Genomic DNA, 19,718 nt, shown 5'->3' with positions numbered 1-19,718 from the left:
TTGGATTTGATCTGTTTTCTTCTGGCTTTTAACAGTCATTTTACACCTAGAATTCTGTCTTTTCAGCCTCACTGCTGAATGAGTAGTAGTAGCTTCACAGCTGCCACCCATATACATCTAACTTCTCTCCAGTCCTACAATAAGTGCCCTAGCAATTTCTATACCAGAAATTACAGGGAAAGAGGTGAGATAAAAATAATCCAAGGGGAAACTATACACTTACAATGGTTAAGATGGTTAGTTTTATATTATACATATTTTACCACAATGAAAAAAATTTAATAAACCAAAGAGGAATTTGAAGTCATATTTTTATACAAAACTGATGTCCATTGAAGTATTACTTTTGAATTAAAAAGCAACCTTAGAAGTTATATTAAGTTATATTAACTATATTTAGAAATTGAGGCCCAGAAAGGTTAAGTGATTTGCATAAGAGGGGAGAATAGAGCCCGGTGTTTTCAACATTAGTCCCTGTTGTTTTGAAGCTATCTTCTTTAATTACTCCCTAGACTTAGGAGTTATGCATAACTAACACCTCTGTCTGTTTTATCTACCTTTGGAATTGAATCATAATTGGTTCTTCAGAACCATTCCTAATCAGTTGTCCTCCTTTCCCAGTATTGAAACTGGAAACAGGAGGCAGTGAGTAAATGTAGGTGCTAATAGTGGGTAAACTCTCAGAGAGAGTGATCAAGTTACCTCCTGAGAGGAAATCAGACTAGTCTTTTTTTACATCACTTTACAGTCTGCATGAAAAGTTCCCATCCAGTTGTTCCTAAGCCAGTCAGGTTGGCTTTGACATATAAAGATATCTTCCAGATGTGTAAAAATAATGCACATGTATGTGTAATAAGTAATACAATATCACATAAGTGTGGCAGAAATGTTCAGAATGTTCTTCGTGCAATTGTAGTTCGTTTTATAGCCGAGCAAACCTCTCTTTTCTAATATTGGAAACTTCATGAGTCATATTTCTGCTGTGATAATGTTATGTAACAAAGAACTCTACAATTCAGTGATTTACATCAACACATATTTTTTGTCTGTGGGTCAGCTGGAATGGCTATTTCAGGCTGTAGGTTAGGTCGGTTCTGCTACACAGGTCTCATTCTGGGGCATGCTCTTCTCATAGTAGGAACACAAGAGAGCAAGTCAAACCACACACATTCCCCATGACCAAAACCAAAAGCAATAGAGCAGGGATATACACCATCTATTCTATTTGGAGGTATCGCAAAGTCACACAACAGAGGGTATGAATAAATGATCTTATTACAGGGAAGAGGTGAAGAATTGGGAACAAAAAGCTGCCACAGAAACATTTCAGCTTTGTAATGTCAGTTTATTTTGAACTAACTGTCCTTTTTGATTTCTGAATAGTTGAGCAGATAGCTAGGGTTTTGTTGGTGGTGGTTTTCTCCAGCTAGCCCTTCCCTTTCACTCTTATCCTTTCTCCTGACAGGTGACTCCACAGTGTCACTGTTACTTAATATGTGAGACCCCAGGAAACCTACATCATAGTCAGACAACTGGTTGATAAACTAAGGGACTTGACTTTTCCTAAACTTGTTTACCCAAGAAACTTGATTTCCTCTTTAACTCTTTAACTTATTGCAGGAGCTTCACTGAAAATTATTCTTACCCAGCATCGCTTAATCTACACTCTTAAATTCTCTGTGCCCATTTCTGAAAACCAATTCAAACTGGCTTCATTGTTTTCCACTCTCAACACACCTGAAGAACTCAATGAAAAAAATGAAACAAATATATTTGCCTTTTGACTTATGAGTGAATGATGACAATGCCTTAGATCTCAAATATTTGCTAAACATCTATCTTTAGAGTACATATATACAAAACCAAAATATTGAAATTAACAAATTGGCTTCCTTCATCATCAGCATCATATTCCTCAGGTTTGGTATTTCAGCCCCAATTCCTAAAAATTACATGGTTTGGTAAACCATAGTCTGTTCTTTGGACTGATTTCTTTCCTTCTTAAATAATTGCATATCGAAATAGCTATCTGGATGTATTTATCTGTGGAAAGAATGTGTTAGAAGTGTGACCAGATTGCATTTATAAATATTATTATAACACTACCACAAATTAAGTAAATAGCACACAAATCAGTAGTTCAGCTTAGAGTGATTCATTTATCAGTCCAGTCATAGTCATTGCTCAGAAGTAATTCACAGCAGACTTTGAGGTCCTGTAGAGATGATAAAAATAGGTGAGATGAAAACACCTATTTAGGGAATTGTCTGGAATGTCTTAATGCCATCGAGATGACATCATCTTCATCTGATAGTATTAAATATGACTGTGGGTACTTTCCTAGGTTATTCAGTTGACATAATTTTTTTTTTTTTTTAATCACTGCCCTAAAAAACAGTTCTGGGACGGTTAATGAAATGTTATATATCAGAATTAGTAAGAAAACCCAGCTATTGTTCTGGAATTAAGAGAGTTTACGGTGTTTCAGACAGTATCTCATCTTATGTCTGTAAGCCAGTACTGCCTCATGACATCTCCTGTTATTGTCTGGAAGGGATGATTAAAGTTTTTATTATTTAACCCTCTTTTCTCATGTCTTATAAATGTGTTTGCATTCTGAACTGGATTTTATTTCCTTGTATCTTTCACATCACCTGACAAGACTATTCCCATAGCAGTGCTTAAATTTTTGTTTGAGTTTTGTTTCATGGAGCTGTACAGCTTATTAACATAGAATTCATAGTTTCAGATTCGTTTAAGTGCTTTTAAAATATAAATTAGATCACGTCTCTCACCTACTTAAAACCATTAAGGCTTCCCAATAATTTAAAGTATAAATGTCCTACTTAGGCTTCTAAATTCTTGCTGAGTTTGACTTCTGTTTCTTCAGTTTCATCATATGCCTTCCCCTCTTCTTTATGCTTTAGCCTCCTTCAGTGTCGTTTTGGTTTCATGAGTGTACTACATCTCTTCCTTGAATGCTTTTCACCCCTTTTGAAATTGTAGCTTCTCATAAAAGCCACTCCTGATTACCATGTCTAAAGTGGCCTCCCCCAATACTTTCCAGCTGATCACCCTATTTCCCTGGCATTTATTATACTCCATGATTATAATTTTTATTTTTCTACTTGTTTATTGTCATTTCTTCCGTCCAAACGGAAATTTCATGAGGGCAAAGTGCCAAGGCATAACACAAAGAAGCCACTCAGGTATTTTTTGAATGAATGAATAAATAGATGACTCTTGCACTTTAAACTCATAATAGAGTTTAACTTTTTTCCTGAATGTGATTTAATGAAGGAAAAAGAATTGTGCTTTAAGATTGACCTGAAGAGAGCCAGTACAATGGAGGGCCAAGGAGTCATGTGCTACTGTGCTCATTATTCTTTCGTGATTGATTTTATTCTGATTTATAACTGGGGGAGGCTGTTTTTTAAGATCTGTACACATATATAGAAACTGATCCAAAAATCATATTCTCTGTACCTATTTATCTTTATAAAGCATGTTGCTTGATTTGCCCTATTAAATATTTCACAATTGGAAATGTAAATTTTTTCTAATGCATATTTTGTCTCATAACTACTAGATTCTTATTAGACACTTCAGACAACATGATATTTTCATGCAACAGAATAAAGAAATTGTTGTATATGGACAGAAGCCAATAGGATAGATGTAGAAATGAAAACACTCTTTAAAGGTTATTGGCCATCAAGTTAGAATTCATGTGTGAAGGTAAGGCCCTCTCACAAAGAATAAAACTTGGGGTATATTACTGAGAAATCAGAGTTGTACAGGGACCTAAACATAACTTGTCCAAGTCACACAGCAGTGAGAAGTAGAAACAGTATTCAAAATTAGGCTTGTTTGATTCTAGGACTTATTTCTACTATATTTTGAAATCTCTAGGTAGAAAAAAAATCAGAAATTTATTTTACTTGTGTCTTTTATTAAAGATGTGAAAAGTTTTTGAAGTCTTCTGTTTATTCAGTATCTGTTACTATCATCAAATATTGCAACATGTTGGCTTCTATGTAGGGGTTATAATTAATTTTAGAAAAGTTTAACCATATTTGCTTTTAATTGTTGCTGAAAACATGAACAAATAGTCACAGAAGTCAATCGTAAATAATCTTCAAAACTTTAAACAATGTAACTACAAACTCATTTTACTTCTCAGAAAACTTTGGTTTGCTTAAGTAGTTCCATATCGCTTAAAGAACTGATTCAGAGTCTAACAGATGTGAACAATCTAATGTAGGGAAATTGCTGAAAGCACAATTAAATCGCCACAGTATACCACAAGCAACAATTTCCTTTTAATTTTTGTCAAACAGTTTGAAATGACTATGTACTTATAAAAACAAACAGAAATAAGCAAAATGTTTTAAAATCTATATTTTCACATTCATGTGTTTCAGGATTAAAAGTTTAATGTAACTTAACATAAGTAATATTGCAACCTAATATTTAAATTTTGGGTAACCCTTGTTACCCTAATTTAATACCATTCATATACCTAATCTATTTTTATTAGTGTTCAGAGTATCAGGTGATACACATATTAGTGTGCTAAAAATTGTTTTAGGTTTTTGTTTTATTAATGGACCTTTCTTTCTTAGTTATATTTTATCCAAGAGTGATTGGTTAGAGTCAGCACAATCTAAGTTGACAAAGACCAGAATCCTGATCTACAGTGAGATAGAGTTTTATTTTACAGCACCATTTTGTACTAATTAAAGGAAAGAAACATTAGAGGAAAAGATGAGTTGAAATTCGAATCTGGGGATTGAAAATAATGAATCTTCAAAATATTTTGAAGAGAACAAATAAGCCAGTTTTGATTAATTTATTGGAGCCTCAGGATTTATGGTGGTTATATTCCTGAAAACACCATTTTTCCTCAAATTTAGAAATTAGAAGTGTAAAATCTGCAAATTTATGGGTGGAAAACCTTTGATCAGGATTTAATTATCTAAGGTGGGGTTTTTTAGCCTTTTTTAAAGGTTAGTTAAGCATAAAGTATTAAATTGGCATCAGCCTTTTTACCTTACTCCCACATTTCAAATTGATGAAATTACAAATTTAATCATTTTAACATAACATTAAAATAATTGCACAAATTATTAATCTTTTGAACTATTACTCAGCTCCAGCTTTAAGGGATGCCAATAATTCTGACTAAAGAATATTAAGCTTAAAGATAATCTTTCAAAGATTCTGATATCCCTGAAACTTAAAGAAATTCAACTGGCTGGTTTCTCCACTTCTTTCGTAAGGTACTGAGAAAGCTACCTTTTTATCCCTGGGGGAAGAGAAGGGATGTCCAGTGGTAGTGGTGGAGGTGGTTAAGGAGGTGGTGGAGGAGGTAGTGATGGTAGTGATGATGATGATGATGATGATGATGATGGTGGTGGCGGCAGCGGCTACATTGACTGAGCATTTATTATATGTCATGCACTGTGCTGTGAAATCTAGACTTAACATCTGTAAACACAAGGCGAAAACATTGATTAATTATACTGTATAAAACTTGTATCTTTTTAACTTGAAATCTACTTATTGGGGCTTCAGCTATACTTAATTTAGGGGTTGATAGAAGATGACTCTTGAATTTTTGAGGTTGAGTGACTGTAAGATGATAATTACGGTGACTTAGAAGGTGGTAATGTACTTTATAAAAAGAAAGATGAACTCAGTCTTCAGTTGATATTAGCCAAAAGGCTGAGAAGCGATTGAACTCAGTCTTCATAACACTGCAATAGCAGAAAGAAAATCTGTGTAGATATACAGTAGGGTATCTGTTTACAGGTCAAATAAGCTTGATGAATCTGGAAGTTATTTTTATAAAACTTCTAATCAATGAATGAAATCTCCCAAGGCAGTTTCTTACCCTTGATTAAACCTAAGATTTTATAGTTCTCCTTGAAATTGTATATAAAATTTTATGTGTGTGTTTGTATGTAAGTATACTTTTCATTAGATTTTCAATAAATCTGTGAGCAGAAGGCCCCCCAGGCCAGAGTGTTAAGACATGTCTTGACTGGAGTGACTAAAAAACACCCTTGAGACAGGCACTGAATGAGAAGAGTATGAAAGAGAACTAACATCATCCAGCTAAGAATAAAGCAGATAGAAGGTTATCCACAAGAAGGTGATAATTTAGATTAATTCCATGAGGGAAGGAATTTAGAGAAAGGCAAAGGGTCAGACCTAGACTATGATAATTTTATGTGGTTAGAAAAGAAAAGCCAACTAGTGAAAGAGATGGAGGAAAACTAGATAAACACAGAATCAACAGGGAGAGATGTTTATTTTGAAAACCAGTTAGGTATAAAATATAATTGAAAGGTCATAAAAGATGAGAACTGAAAAAAGGTAATTGGCTTTAGCCTAGGGAAGTTGTGACGCTAAAGAAATTTCAATGCAATGTGAAACATAGAAACCTTACCATAAGGGGCTAATGGGTAGAGGAGTTAGGAAAGGAAGGTAGCCTGAGTCAACTTCTGACAATATAATAACGACAGCAGTAATTATCATGGTTGAAATAATAGCACCTAACATTTTTGAGCACTTGCATGTGTCAGGCACCATGAAGAGGTTTTTTTCTTTTTCAGTTGATTTTTTCCACTTAATCTTCACATAACTTTGTGAAGAGGTGGATTCTCTTATCCCCATTTGGATAATAGAAGGTCTTGGGAGGTTAAGTAATCTACTCAAGGTCTCATAGTTAGTAAATGTGAGAACAGTTTGAACTCAAGCAGCCTGACTCCTGAGCCTTCATTCTTAGCACTATACTACTGAATTCTAAAAGTATCTGTAGTAATGTAAAAGGAATGTGGAAGATTTCTATGTACTGCTATGAAGGTGGAGAAAAAAGGATAAATATTTTTGTGTAAGAAGTGGAGAGAATACCAATTATATATACATATTTTCCCATATAAAAATGAAACACGGAAGGAGTAAACCAAAATCTAATAAAAACAATTACCTACAGGCAGGGGAAGGGAACAGTGATGGAAGCAAGACTTCTCAGACTATATATCATGTTACATAGTTTTAACTTTGTCATCATTTTAAATATCAGGTCACGGTTTTTTATATTTAAAAAAATAAACAGGAGAAAGAAAAATAATCCCTAATAATATTTAAAAATAAACACATATATAAACACATCTCTATATTATGTTGGCAACACACCACACAGAGATAGCTTTTCAAGTAATTTTAAAACATTGTATTTTCGCAGTACATTCTTAGGACAATATAATCTCAAGATAAAAAGAACGGCAAAGAAATGTTAACTTTTAAACTTCACCCATTAATTTTATTGTTAATAGTAATACTAGTATAACTATTATGAATATATTTCACAAGTATTAGAGAAAAAAACAAGTAATGTATGTTAACGTTAAGAACCAGGATCTTTTACGTAAGAGAAAAAGAAATACAAATATAAAAATCAAAAGTAATTCTCATAATCTTAAATTTGAAATGGAATGAATTTATTATTTTTTTTCTTTTTAAAAGTACTTATTTCCTGGCTCTGTCCCTGAAGAGCCTTAGAAGCAGTACCAACAAATTAGATAAAAAGCACCCTGAGCACCCAGATACCATTCAGTAAAAAGAACCAAGGCTTCCTAGAGAAATGACTTACTCTAGGTTTGGAGCAGGAAGTATTACCATGAGATGTTATTATTATGTGAGAAAGCAGTAAAGGTATTGAATATTTCTGTGATCATATTAAAAGACAAAAACAGTGTCAGGGGGCTCCCATTGGTCAAAGATAGGAAAATTTGAGCATCAAAAAAAAATGACTAGTTGATTGAAATAAATTGAATATATAAAAATCCATGCACTCATTATGATACTTAAGAGAATTCTAAGAGAGAAAAGAAGGCTAATATAGGAGGGGAAAAAAGCTTAAAAAAAAAAATACAAATTTTAATAGATACCATTGAAGGTAGCCAGTATACCAACCTCTTACTCTGAAAATTGGTACTTAAGGAGGAAGAATCAAGCATTCATTGATTCTCATCTATTTTAGTTATATTTCAGGGTAATGAAATAGGCCTAATTGACAAGAGAAAATTCTTTTGTACAGAAGAATTTTATCTAGCAAATGTGGCAGGAATAAAAAAAATTTTAGAAAAATTACAATTTTGCAACCCCTGATGAAGTAATTGATTCAGGTATGACCACCAATAAATACCAAAATTAGTGCTGTGGTTCTCAAAGTGTGGCCTCTGTTCCAGCATCTTAAGCTTCCCTGGATACTTCTAAAAATATATATAAATTCTTGGATCCTTTCTAACACCTACTGTATCAGAAACCCTGGAGATAGGTTCCAGTAATCTTTTTTAACAAGCCCTCTAGGGGCTCTGATGTACACTAAAGCTTGAGAACCATATTAGGAGAAAGAGTAATGAGAGTCCTTAATTGAAGGATCAAGCTATCACTCCCAGACTCATTGATTAATCTTAGCACTCCTAAAACATGTACCTATGACATTTTTGCCACCTTCCAAAAAAAAAAAGTAAGCGTGAATATTCTTTATAGTTAAATTTCAATTTATAGGAAATACAGGAGATAGAAGAATAAGTTAAACAATATTACAAGGTAGCAAAGGACAAATCCAGAATGTAGGATGACCCATTTTCTTCAACCAGTCAGTTTCATGGAGAAAAGGGGAGAGGGGAGAAGAACTGTTTCAGAATAAAAGGACTCCAAAGACAAAATAAATGAATACAAAATGTACAGCTTATTTGGATCCTTATTAAAATAGCCAACTAGGGATATCTGAATTCATACTTCAAATTAAATGATATAAAGGAATTGTTAATTTTTTTAGGTATGATAATGGTATTTGGTTATATAAGAAAATTTTTTTTTTTTTTTTTTTTTTTTTTTTAGAAATACAAAAATAGAGTGAAACAAAATGATGTCAAGATTTGCTTTAGGTTACTACAGCACAAAAAGGGATAAAAGGAAAAAAGGATAAATGAAGCAAGTATGGCAAATGTTGATAGCTCTTGAATCTGGGGGATTTGTTAGGCTATTGTCTCTGCTTTCATGTATATTTGAGACTTTCATAATAAAAAGAGAAAATTTTAAATGATCTGCAAAAATAATGTAAGGATATATTTATTCCTGTGCTGGCCTTTATCACAGCATATTGTAATTGCCTGTTCATCAGTTTATACCAGTATTTCTCAAACTATCATTATTGAAAGACAAATTTTTTAATTGTCTAATTTGTCACAGACCATGACTTTTGTAATATACAATAAAAACCAATTACCAGAAAAACAAAATGGGGAGGAAAGGACATACAAAATACAATTTTAAAAAGTTTTGTTCTTAAAGTCAACAAAAATTACATTTTACTTAGAACACATGTAGACAGGGGGAAAAAAACAATTTTTTGAAAACTCCATTTGTCAAAAATACAAACAGGCAATTAGTATAGAGAATTGCTATGACAGCCATAAGTTTGTTCTATAGCCATAATTAAGTTTTTAAAGTGAAACTGCTTTTGCCTGTTAACTCGAGGTCCTTGTGCATTAACTTGATTAGCTTGGATTGGTAATAGTACCCTTTGCAGAAGATGATGTCTACCTAAACTGATTTTATTTGTAGCCACAGATGTTTGCCTGAGTTACTTCTATTACTGATTTCTCAGCAGATGATATGGTTTTGAAGGATGCCCACACTGCAGAAATCATAAAGAATGGGAAAGATAATAGATATACTGGAATACTCACTAAGATTTTTGCCTAAGAAGTGAAATACCACCTCTTTAAATAGTTGGTCTCTTAATCTCTGGAATGCAAATGTTGTCATGTTTCTCACACTGTGTGTTATATATATTTTGACATGTGAATACTGTGGCTTTACATAATTTTAGGTTCAGATATACCATGCCTTTGTTTTTCAGACAATACCCTCTTCAAAGCTTTTCTTCCCTCTTGGCTATGGTGGTGCCAGTCTGAATTGATTGCTTCAGAAAATATCAATTACTTTGATATTATGCATCCCAAGACTCATTTTGTAGGCAATAGTTTGGGTTCTTTATCTACATATATTAATTTGTACTTGTTCACACTGGATCTGTTAGGTTTTTCTGTATTGCCAAAATCTCAGAAATCTTTTTCGCTAATACGCATTGACTCAGCATTTTCAAGAGGAAGAAATGTCTGTCTGGGGAAGCCAGTCATTTGTTTATGAAAAACTGTCTCACTTAGTGATATTGTTTAAGTAGCATTTTGTGTGGAATCATAGGAAAGATATTACTAACTAGCCCAAAGAGATTCCCTCATGGAAAATATGTTGCATTCCCCTCATTAAATTATGTTTGCCCTAGAGTCCAACTCCTATTCAGGGATTTCCCAGCTTATCCAGTATAGACGGAGACTTTGGTTCACTCTTATGAATAGGAAGCACGTTGTCTATTTGCCAGTTTACTTAGACATAGTCATTCTGATGGCAGTTTGGACATTTTGACTGGAAATTCTGCATACTTGTTCTTAAGTGATCCTTTTTCCCCTTCAGAATTATGGATGACTACTGTGTGGGCTCTATTAAGTGCAAAGGGAAGATGTGATGAGCTGATTATCTCAGTTTGTGATAATAACAGATATAGAAGAAAATACAAAATGCCCACTTAAATTTAAAGCCTATAACACTACTACTCCACATTTTATAATACATAAAGGTTTATGATGGTATCTATGATACTTCAGCAACTAAATATTTAAGTACTATACCTATGATGTTTTTTGCATAATACTAAACGTTGTAGGGAGCTCAGAGAATAAAATGGTCCCTATCTTCAAGAAGCTTAAATAAAGGTATCTTTTACTTTCTGAAACACAGTGTGTTAGAATTAGGGCTGGGTGCATACGTGCATGTTGGGATATTTATTATATATAAGCAGATAATTAAAGTGTGAAACCGTATTATAAGTGATAAGGAGTTCAGAGAAGAGAGATTATTTCTACCTGAGGTGATGAGGGACTGTTAAGGGCAGAGTGGTGTTTGAGTAGATCCTTCCTAACATTTGTCTTTTGAAAAGATGGTTTCTTACCATCTTTTCAAAAGATGGTTTTGAAAAGATGGTTAAAATTTCAACAGGAGTCTAGTAAAGAAGCAGCTTTATATAGAAAAAAATCAAAATTGCTAGTTCTACATCATCCTGCACTTACTAAATGTATAAATTCAAACAGATGACTTAATCTCTCTGATCATCCGCTTCCTCAAATATAAAATGAGAGTTAGAGAGTAATAGTTATCATAAAAGGATTTTAGAAAGATTAAGTGAAATATTATATGAACATGCTTTATAAACTGTAAAGTGCTATACAAATGTTAGTAAATTTTATAGTAAATATTGAGGATAACCCAAGCCAAAGGCATGGAATTTAAAAACAAGTAAACCACATAGCCTAGAGCAGAAAATTTGTCAAGGTGACTGAATATTGACTCGTACAGTTTCTTACTTGGGAAAATAATCTTAAATAAAAAAGGCTTTCAGGATTTATGCTGAACCTCTCTCTCTCAAAAGATCATTTCAGAGGCCTTTTAGATCTTCAGGTGAAATTTATGTGAGTTGTAAAATTGTGAGTTGTTTTATTGAATTCATATAAAAATATGCAGAATTATGAGGTAAACTGCTTTAATAGATTATAACATTGCACAAAGATAGCTAATGTATCTTGCAAAGTATATTTGTTTAGAGAACAATGGCTATAATGACAGTGCTTGGTTTAAAGAACAAGTTTGGATAATCTTGGGTAGATCAGAATTGCTCCACTGAACAGAACAGGGTGTGAATTATTTAAACTACTTCCAGGGACCACCATCTCATGTTACAGGTGGTTTGTATCATAACTACATGAAAAGATTGTTTAAAAGAAAGATAACCCTTTTCTAATGGGATGTCAGAGAGTTGATACATGTTTTACATAAATTTCATTTTTAAAATGTAGTTAGGACTATTCAATAAATTTTTCAACAGAAGAATAGGAGGAGTGCTTGGGCATAAAAGGTATTTTGAGTTGTACTGTTAATGTTATGCCACTTGCTGTTGTCTGGTCTTGGACTTTCTTGGTTTATCTGGACTCTAGTGAAATATGATTGGAATTACTTTTCTCAAGACAAGGAACTTGGAACACAGCACTAACCTTTAGTCATTAAAAAAGCTCTTTGAGCAAAAGAAATCCTGAATACTAAGAGTAGAAAATATCAATTACTTTGATATTATGCATCCCAAGACTCATTTTGTAGGCAATAGTTTGGGTTCTTTATCTACATATATTAATTTGTAAAAGTTAATAGTAATTGATATTTTATTTTGGTGAATATTCTAAATTCTCTCTTCTTTTACAGACTATCTTGCTAATCATGGCCGATTAAATGAGTCTGAGGCCAGGCGCAAATTCTGGCAAATCCTGTCTGCTGTTGATTATTGTCACGGTCGGAAGATTGTGCACCGTGACCTCAAGGCTGAAAATCTCCTGCTGGATAACAACATGAATATCAAAATAGCAGGTAACTGGGACAGCTGGCTATAACATATCAGCTGTGAGCCATTGTGCTGGGTGTGTGCAGAAACAGACCTGCAGGCAGAGATTCAGGGGCATTTCTACCAATGACATGAAGCTTTCTCAAAAAAAAATGTATTTTATTCATTTCCTTAGCTCTCTATGTGTATTGAAAAGTAGGGGAAATCAGTTCGTATTAGTATACACAATGGCAGGGCTAAACTGGGGTCTGATTTGTGCCTTCAGTCTAATTTGTATCCAGGTCTCTTTTTGGGACTCTGCCACAGGAGGTACATTTGTCTCACAGTGTGTGAGTGGAGGGACAAATAGGGCTAGAGGAGCATTACAGGTTGCTGGTGCTATCCCTTGCTCCTAATTTTGGCTGGTGGCTGTGGTGGGGTTATAGACAGGAAAAAGACAAAGGAGGAATGTGGATTGATACAAGAGGAGCAGATAGGCAAAAACCAGAATACGAAGGCCATGTAAACAATTTTACAGTTTATTCTGTAGATCACAGGGAATCTAACCTATTGAACATTTTAGGATGGGGGTAAGGGTGAAATGGGCCTGGATAACAATTAGATTTGCATATTAGAAAGATATCTCTCTTTGGCAGCAGAGTAAATACAGGTGGGATATGTGGATAAGATAGAAGACAGGAAGATTAATAAAGAGTCTAATGCAGTAGTCCAATTAAGAAAATGTAGGTCTGAACTAGAACACCTGCTGCTGTTTAGAGGTTGCAGGTGTGGGACGGAGGGAGGGAGAAGTATTTTGGCTAGGGTTTTGAAGAAGGTAAGGGGCATGAAGGAAAAGCTTAGCAAAATTGCAAGTCGTGGTGTTTTGTTCTAGGATCATTGAAGAGGAACAGGGAGACATCCGGGTGAGAGGAGCTGACCAAGAAATTAATTATTGGTTGACTAGCTAGGTTAGATATTCACTGGACTCACTAAATTTAGAGCAAAAGCAACCCCCTGTGGTATAAAATATGTTAAAAGCCTCTAATATGTGCATTTAATGAGTTTATTTCTGTGCCATTTCCCATTAGTTTTTGTCCTGAGTATTTTGAGGAAGGTAAATAATTATTTCTTACTTACTTTAACTTTTATTTACTTTCACTTTAATTTTAATAATTAATTTTAAATGCCGATGTTACATATGTTACAGGGAGGTAATGAATTTTTCATTCAGTAGTCCAATCTTTTTCTAATGGGATTGTCTGAATAAGACAATGTTTAATAAGAAAAAGTTAATTTGTTGTAATTCCCATTATGTATGAAGATCTGTATTAATTTGTCATTTTTGTTTTGAAAATGCAATCCACAGTATTAGTGTTTCCATCGTTTCTTATGTGTGTTTACTTCTCCTATTTGTGTTTTTTTCTCCTCCTCCTTTTGGCCCTTCCATTTGGTTCACTAAATTTCACTCCTTTTTGCCAACTTTCTGTAATGCACATCACTGGAATTTTCGTTTATTTCTCTTTGAAAGCATCTGCTGCCCTAAAATTGTCCTCCTCAGAAAGGCTCTTGTTTTTTGAAAGTCTTAACTCTATAGAAAGAAGGGGGAAACCCCTGATTCACCTTTGCACTCCTTTATCACAGAAACAAAAAATTAACAAAACAATACCTCGGGAGTTTTAGGAGTGTTTTCAGGCAGAGAAAGGTTAGAGGTGTGAATCATATGCTCTAGGAATTACAAAGTGCTCTGTCACTAACCTCTCAAAAGAAAATGTCCAAGTAGAATGCCAAAGAAACTTGCAAACAAAATATACTCAGTTTTGCCTGGCCGTAATATGTCTAACATAGGTAGGTAAACTCAGTATTTCTAATATCATTATGAGTTACCTAGTTTGTTTTTGATGTTTTGTTTTTGAATATATTAACTTCAAGGCCTTCTAATTTTTATCTAGATGACAGATAAAATGTCTGACACCTAAAATTGTTCTCTCTGATTAAGCTAGTATAACAGCTAACATTTATTGAGCCTTCACTATTTTCAGATGTTCTGCCAGATACTTGTACTTATTTAATCTTTACAGCAACCCTAGGAGTTGCAAAGCTCTTTTCAGTTTTTCGGTGAGAAAGCTGAAACACAGATTAAATATTAAATAACTTGATAAGATGACTCAGATAATAAGTAGCAGACCTGGAATTCAAACCTAGGTCTCTCTGACCACAATATCTATGTTTCTTCCATTATACCATGTGTAGTTTCCAAGCATTATCTGTTAGTTATTCCTCAGGAGGTACTCAATAATTGAATTTTGGGTGCCATTATTCATTTTTTAATACATTTAGTGATTCCATATCTCACATACAGAGTATATCTAAGCACTCAAATATCTTCTTGCCCACATTTTTTTCTTCTGTCATCCTCACCACCATTTACCCCAAATTTTAGTAGATGTTTATTAAGCATCTGTTATGCTCAGGGCTAAGTCCTAGAGATTCAACTATTTCAAGACAAAAACAACAGCAGTGCGACAGTGCTCAACTCTGCTCTCACCTCGAGGAGTTATTCCAGAACCAGACCTTTAAGTAAATAAAATTCAAAAAGATAATTATTGTAAATGCTAGGAGAAAGACTAACTCTGCCTGGAAGAAATTATGAGCTAAGACTTCATTAAGAAGAAGGCATTTTGGTGGGATAGGGGGAGAGTGTGTGTTGATGGGATGAGGTAGAGATGGCAGCTCCAAGCAGATGGATCAGCATATGCAAAGGCAGGCAGACCAGAAAACTCAAACTATGTAGGGAAACTACAAAGCAGAGATGGTGGGACAGAGGTGCCAGTGAGTAACAATAGGAAGAGAGCCTACACAAGTAGGCAGAGCCAGATCATGAAGGATTTCACATGCCATCAATAAGCTTAGATGGGTTGCAATGCTGTTAAAGAATTTCTCCAGGATATTTCTTTTTATCCAGAGATTTTATAACATTTTATGGCCCTGCTTCCATTTAAAATCATCATCTTCTGATTTCAGAGGATTCTTCTTGAACTTTAAAGAAATCTAACACAAGTAGGAAAGATGGGGTTCCATGGAAAAATTTCAAGAACCCAGAATAAAATATAAAATTATTCCCTCAAATTATACTTTGTTTCTTCTACTTATGAATAACTCTTTTAGCCATCTTGTATGTTGAAAATGAAGAGAACTGCAGACTAAAACTAGGTTTAAATTAAAATATTTTAATTTACAAGACAGAAAATGACATAGTTCATTTTAATAAATACAGAAACATGGCTTTCGAATCAACATCTAATTTATGCTCCTCCAGTGGGGAAAGACCTCAGATACTGATGAGCCATGGACCTACCCACACCTGTGTGTATTCATTGCCTCAATTATGAGATCTCCAACCATTGCAAAATACGAGTGTTAGGACATTCAGTAAGAGGCAGAATGAGAAGAAATATTGGCTTTCATTAGTTTTAGTAATTGCAGTACCATTTCCTTCTAGCTCTTTTGGCTATGATTATTCAGGCATTATGCTGAAAATAAATAGATGAAGGACATTTAGTTTTATTCTTTAACTTTCCTAATCTGAAATGTTTATAATAAATACTTGAGGATAAAAATATATGGATTACTTAGAGGAAGTTTTCACAAATATCACAGTTCAAACAAGGCTTCACATAAAGAATGTGGAATTTGATTCAGACAGTACAAGTGCAAACTCTGGCTGTGCCATACTTAATGGCTGTGTAAACCTGGGCCAATTATTTAACCTCACTGAGCCTAGGTTTCCATATGTGTTAGGCATAGATTACTCTGTTTCTCAGGAACATTGTAGGGATTAGTGGTAATATTAGAGACAGAGAGGGTAGTAGGTAGGAGTCAGGTAGAGCCTGAATACCTGAGTTTGAATCCTGACTCTGGCACTTACTACCTGCGTGACCTTGGACACATAACCTAACTTCTCTGTCCTCAGTTTCCTTATCTGTAAAGAAGGAATGATAGAAGTCATATCTCATAGTGGTTACTAATTGATACTTATAAAGTACTTAGAACAGTGCCTGGTACATAGTGCTTTTTAAGTGTTTGTTAAATAAATTGTTTTATTGAGTGTCACCATGTAACACTCAGTAAAAGGTAGCTATTTTAAAAAAGGTAGCTGTTACTTGTATACAATATATAATTGAGTCCATGTGAAAACAAATCCTGAAATTTTTGATAACCCCTCACCATGTTTTTTTTTTTAATTACCAAGTCCTTAAGGCCTTACTAATTTAAATTTCAGAGGAACAAGGAAAGTTTATCATTCGTATTCTTAATTGCCTCTGCTTAATGCAAATTAATTTTTTCTTCTGAGGGACCTTCAGTGTAATTAGTAATGTGTAATGAGCCTCGTTAATATGACCTGTGTATCACAGGTCCCTTGTCTTTAGCCAGAGAGCAATGTTTCCTTTCTTAGATGACCCATGATTCCCATGTAGCCCATCATCTCTCATTATTGCTTCTAACAATCTTCCTTCTTACTAGAAGATCTTGAGACAGGGTTTCTGTATATAAAATTTCATTTTTATGCCCTGGAACAGAAAAGGATTAGGGAGCCTGAGACAGATTTTATTGGTAAAATACTTATTAAAAGTCTTCCACTTGTTATCCTCCTGCCACTAGTATTAGGTAAAATTTAAAAAAGCTTTGCATCAGCAAGCACAGTGAGATCTTGTCTTTATCAGCCTACTTAGCACTAGCAGCACAATAAGCCTGGAATATGGAAGAGAGCTCAAAAAGTTTTGATTCATTTTGTTTTGTTTTTCCCCTCCCCACCTCCCCACTCCATTTTGGAATAAGGAAGATCATTTATTTGCTTGGTAGCTCACTGAACTCTCTCACTGGACAAATAGATGTCTCACACTGGCCAGCAGGATCACATTTCATCTCAGCTGTGGTAATTGTTCTTGTACCCTCCTGTCAGGTAGGGAGGGAGTGACTGATATCTGAAAGTCAAGTGTGCAGCTGGCCTTTTCTTGCTGGTGGGCAACAAAGTATGCATTGATGTCAGTGTTGGCTGATCCGTATTCAGTTTGTGCAAGGGGTCAGCTTCATCTGTACTACTCGCTTACCTTTCATTTGTCAGCTTTCATTCTTCATAATTGTCTTCTTCACTCCTATTATAATAATTACAAAAGATGAGTAACTCTTTAGTGAGACTGGATATCTGAATTCTACTGGTAATTTCAGAAGCAAGGATAAATTTAACCCTAAAGCCATCTGCCACTCTATAAGAGGATTTTTTAAATTATAAATTAGACATTATAACACACTGCTGGAGTTTAAAAATTGCCTTGGTTGTGTTGATTTCCTAGAAATTGTTTACCTTTTCTTAGCTCGGAAGACTGGTTTTCAGTGTTTTGTTTGTTTTTTTCCTTTCTAAAACAGTGACAGTTTACCTAATGACTTCTATTTGGTCATTATGTTATTTAAATAAAAATCTTGACAGTATTTAGTAATTATAATCATTTTGCAACAATAAATAGTGACAAGCTGTTTAACATCTTCTTTATCTTTTTCACAAATCTCTGTTTTCTGGCTACTGGAAGAGTGGTCTGGAGGACCAGCAGCATGAGCATCACTTTGGAGCTTGTTAGAAATGCAGAATCTCAAACCCAACCCTAGACCTACTGATCAGAATCTACATATTAGCAGGTTCCCCAGATAGTTTGTATGCATGCTAATATTTGATCTAGTTCACTCCCACAAATACAGTGAATTCTCTAATGTGCTTGGTTCCCAACAGATAGTAAGCATCAGGATCAGCTTATTTGCTCTGTGCAAGGCCTTATCGTCCCTAAAACATTGGCCCTTTGTTAATGATGTTTGGGCACTGATAAATTATGTAATTTAATTATGACAGTAACAATAATTGCATGTTGTTATCAGGAAGATAAAGGTCAAACAGTCACTTTTAAAATAAAAAGCAGAAAACAATAATAGCAGTTCTAGTATTATTTTAAAATATATTCATGATCTGTTCGATAAGAGGTAAATTAGAGGATTCTACTTTTGAGGCCCGGTTGACTTCCATGAGATTCAGTCAGAAATAATTGATCTTTTTTGTGGTTAAAGACTCTACCCCAGTCCCTCTCTTTTATAAACATTTTAGGCCACACAGAAACCAGGTAAGAGAATATAGATATATGAGGAAATCTCAAAATTATTGTTACAGTAAAACCTTGGAGTACATACCTTAGTGTCATAGGAATAGAAGCATGGATCATCTTTACATTAAAAGGAAAAGATGTGTCTATTTAACACATCATACATTCTTAAAATGAATATAGATCCCTAAAATGAATGTAGGAATGTATTTCTGACATTTACTTTGTATAAATCTTAATTTTTCTCATTCAGTTATTAAGGATGCTGTTAACATAGCATTCAGTATTGTAAAGAGAAGAAAGCCCTCACTTGTCAGATTCTGCTGTTGGAGGCATAAATTAGAAAATCTCTCTATTGAATGTAAAGGATTTTTTCCTAGGTTTATGACAGCCTTGCCTCCAATTTAAAGTTGGATTAAACTTCTCTGACTCATGGTGTTCTTGGAACATCTGTGGTATAGGAAAAAAGAACACCTGGCTTGGAGTTCAAAGGACTTGTATTTGAATACTGGCCAAGCCACTTGTAGCTATAGATAGATACTTGGGCAAGTCAGTTAATCACTTTGAGCTTCAGTTCCCCCTTTGTAAGATGAGGTCCATGATACCCTATAGGGTCATCATCATGATTAAATTACATAATAAATGAAGAAATACCAAGTACGTGATGCCTAGCCCAAAGTAGACATGACATAAATGTTTTTAGATTTGATTATAACTCATAGACCATGTCGAAGGACTAGTTGTCATTTTGTTTCTAAAACTTATGATTTCACATTGAACTTTCTTAAAATTGAGAAGCTAAGAGATTATTTGAGAAGGATTGTCTTTTTCCTACTATGTTCAAGAAATGTTGAAAATTGTGTTTGATCTGACAAATTCAAGGCATGTTATGAAGGAGAGTTCAAACAATTACACCAATGACAAATTACTGCAGAGGAAAGAAATTTCTTTATACCTTCAAATTTTCTCAGAGTTGCTCAATCATATATGAATAAAAATAGTATCAAAATAATGTTAGACTGAACCCTGGATTGGTGTGAGAAGTATCAGTATGAACTCATGGTTTTTTT

At 34.1% G+C, this 19,718-nt stretch overlaps 1 protein-coding gene across 2 annotated transcripts in view; it reads left to right on the top strand.

The window, feature by feature from the left end:
- SIK2 (salt inducible kinase 2) overlaps window positions 1–19,718 on the top strand; it is a 101,354-nt gene that overhangs the window by 50,031 nt on the left and 31,605 nt on the right. For both annotated transcript variants that reach the window (XM_011365414.2, XM_011365413.2), the window contains exon 4: window positions 12,391–12,552. In XM_011365414.2, the coding sequence (XP_011363716.1) occupies window positions 12,391–12,552 (162 nt within the window). The remainder of the gene's footprint in view (window positions 1–12,390; window positions 12,553–19,718) is intronic.

Source organism: Pteropus vampyrus, unplaced genomic scaffold (genome assembly GCF_000151845.1).
Source record: "Pteropus vampyrus isolate Shadow unplaced genomic scaffold, Pvam_2.0 Scaffold110, whole genome shotgun sequence".
NCBI lineage: Eukaryota > Metazoa > Chordata > Mammalia > Chiroptera > Pteropodidae > Pteropus > Pteropus vampyrus.
The sequence above is the reverse complement of the archived record's forward strand: the minus strand, read 5'-3'. Positions and strand labels throughout refer to the sequence as shown.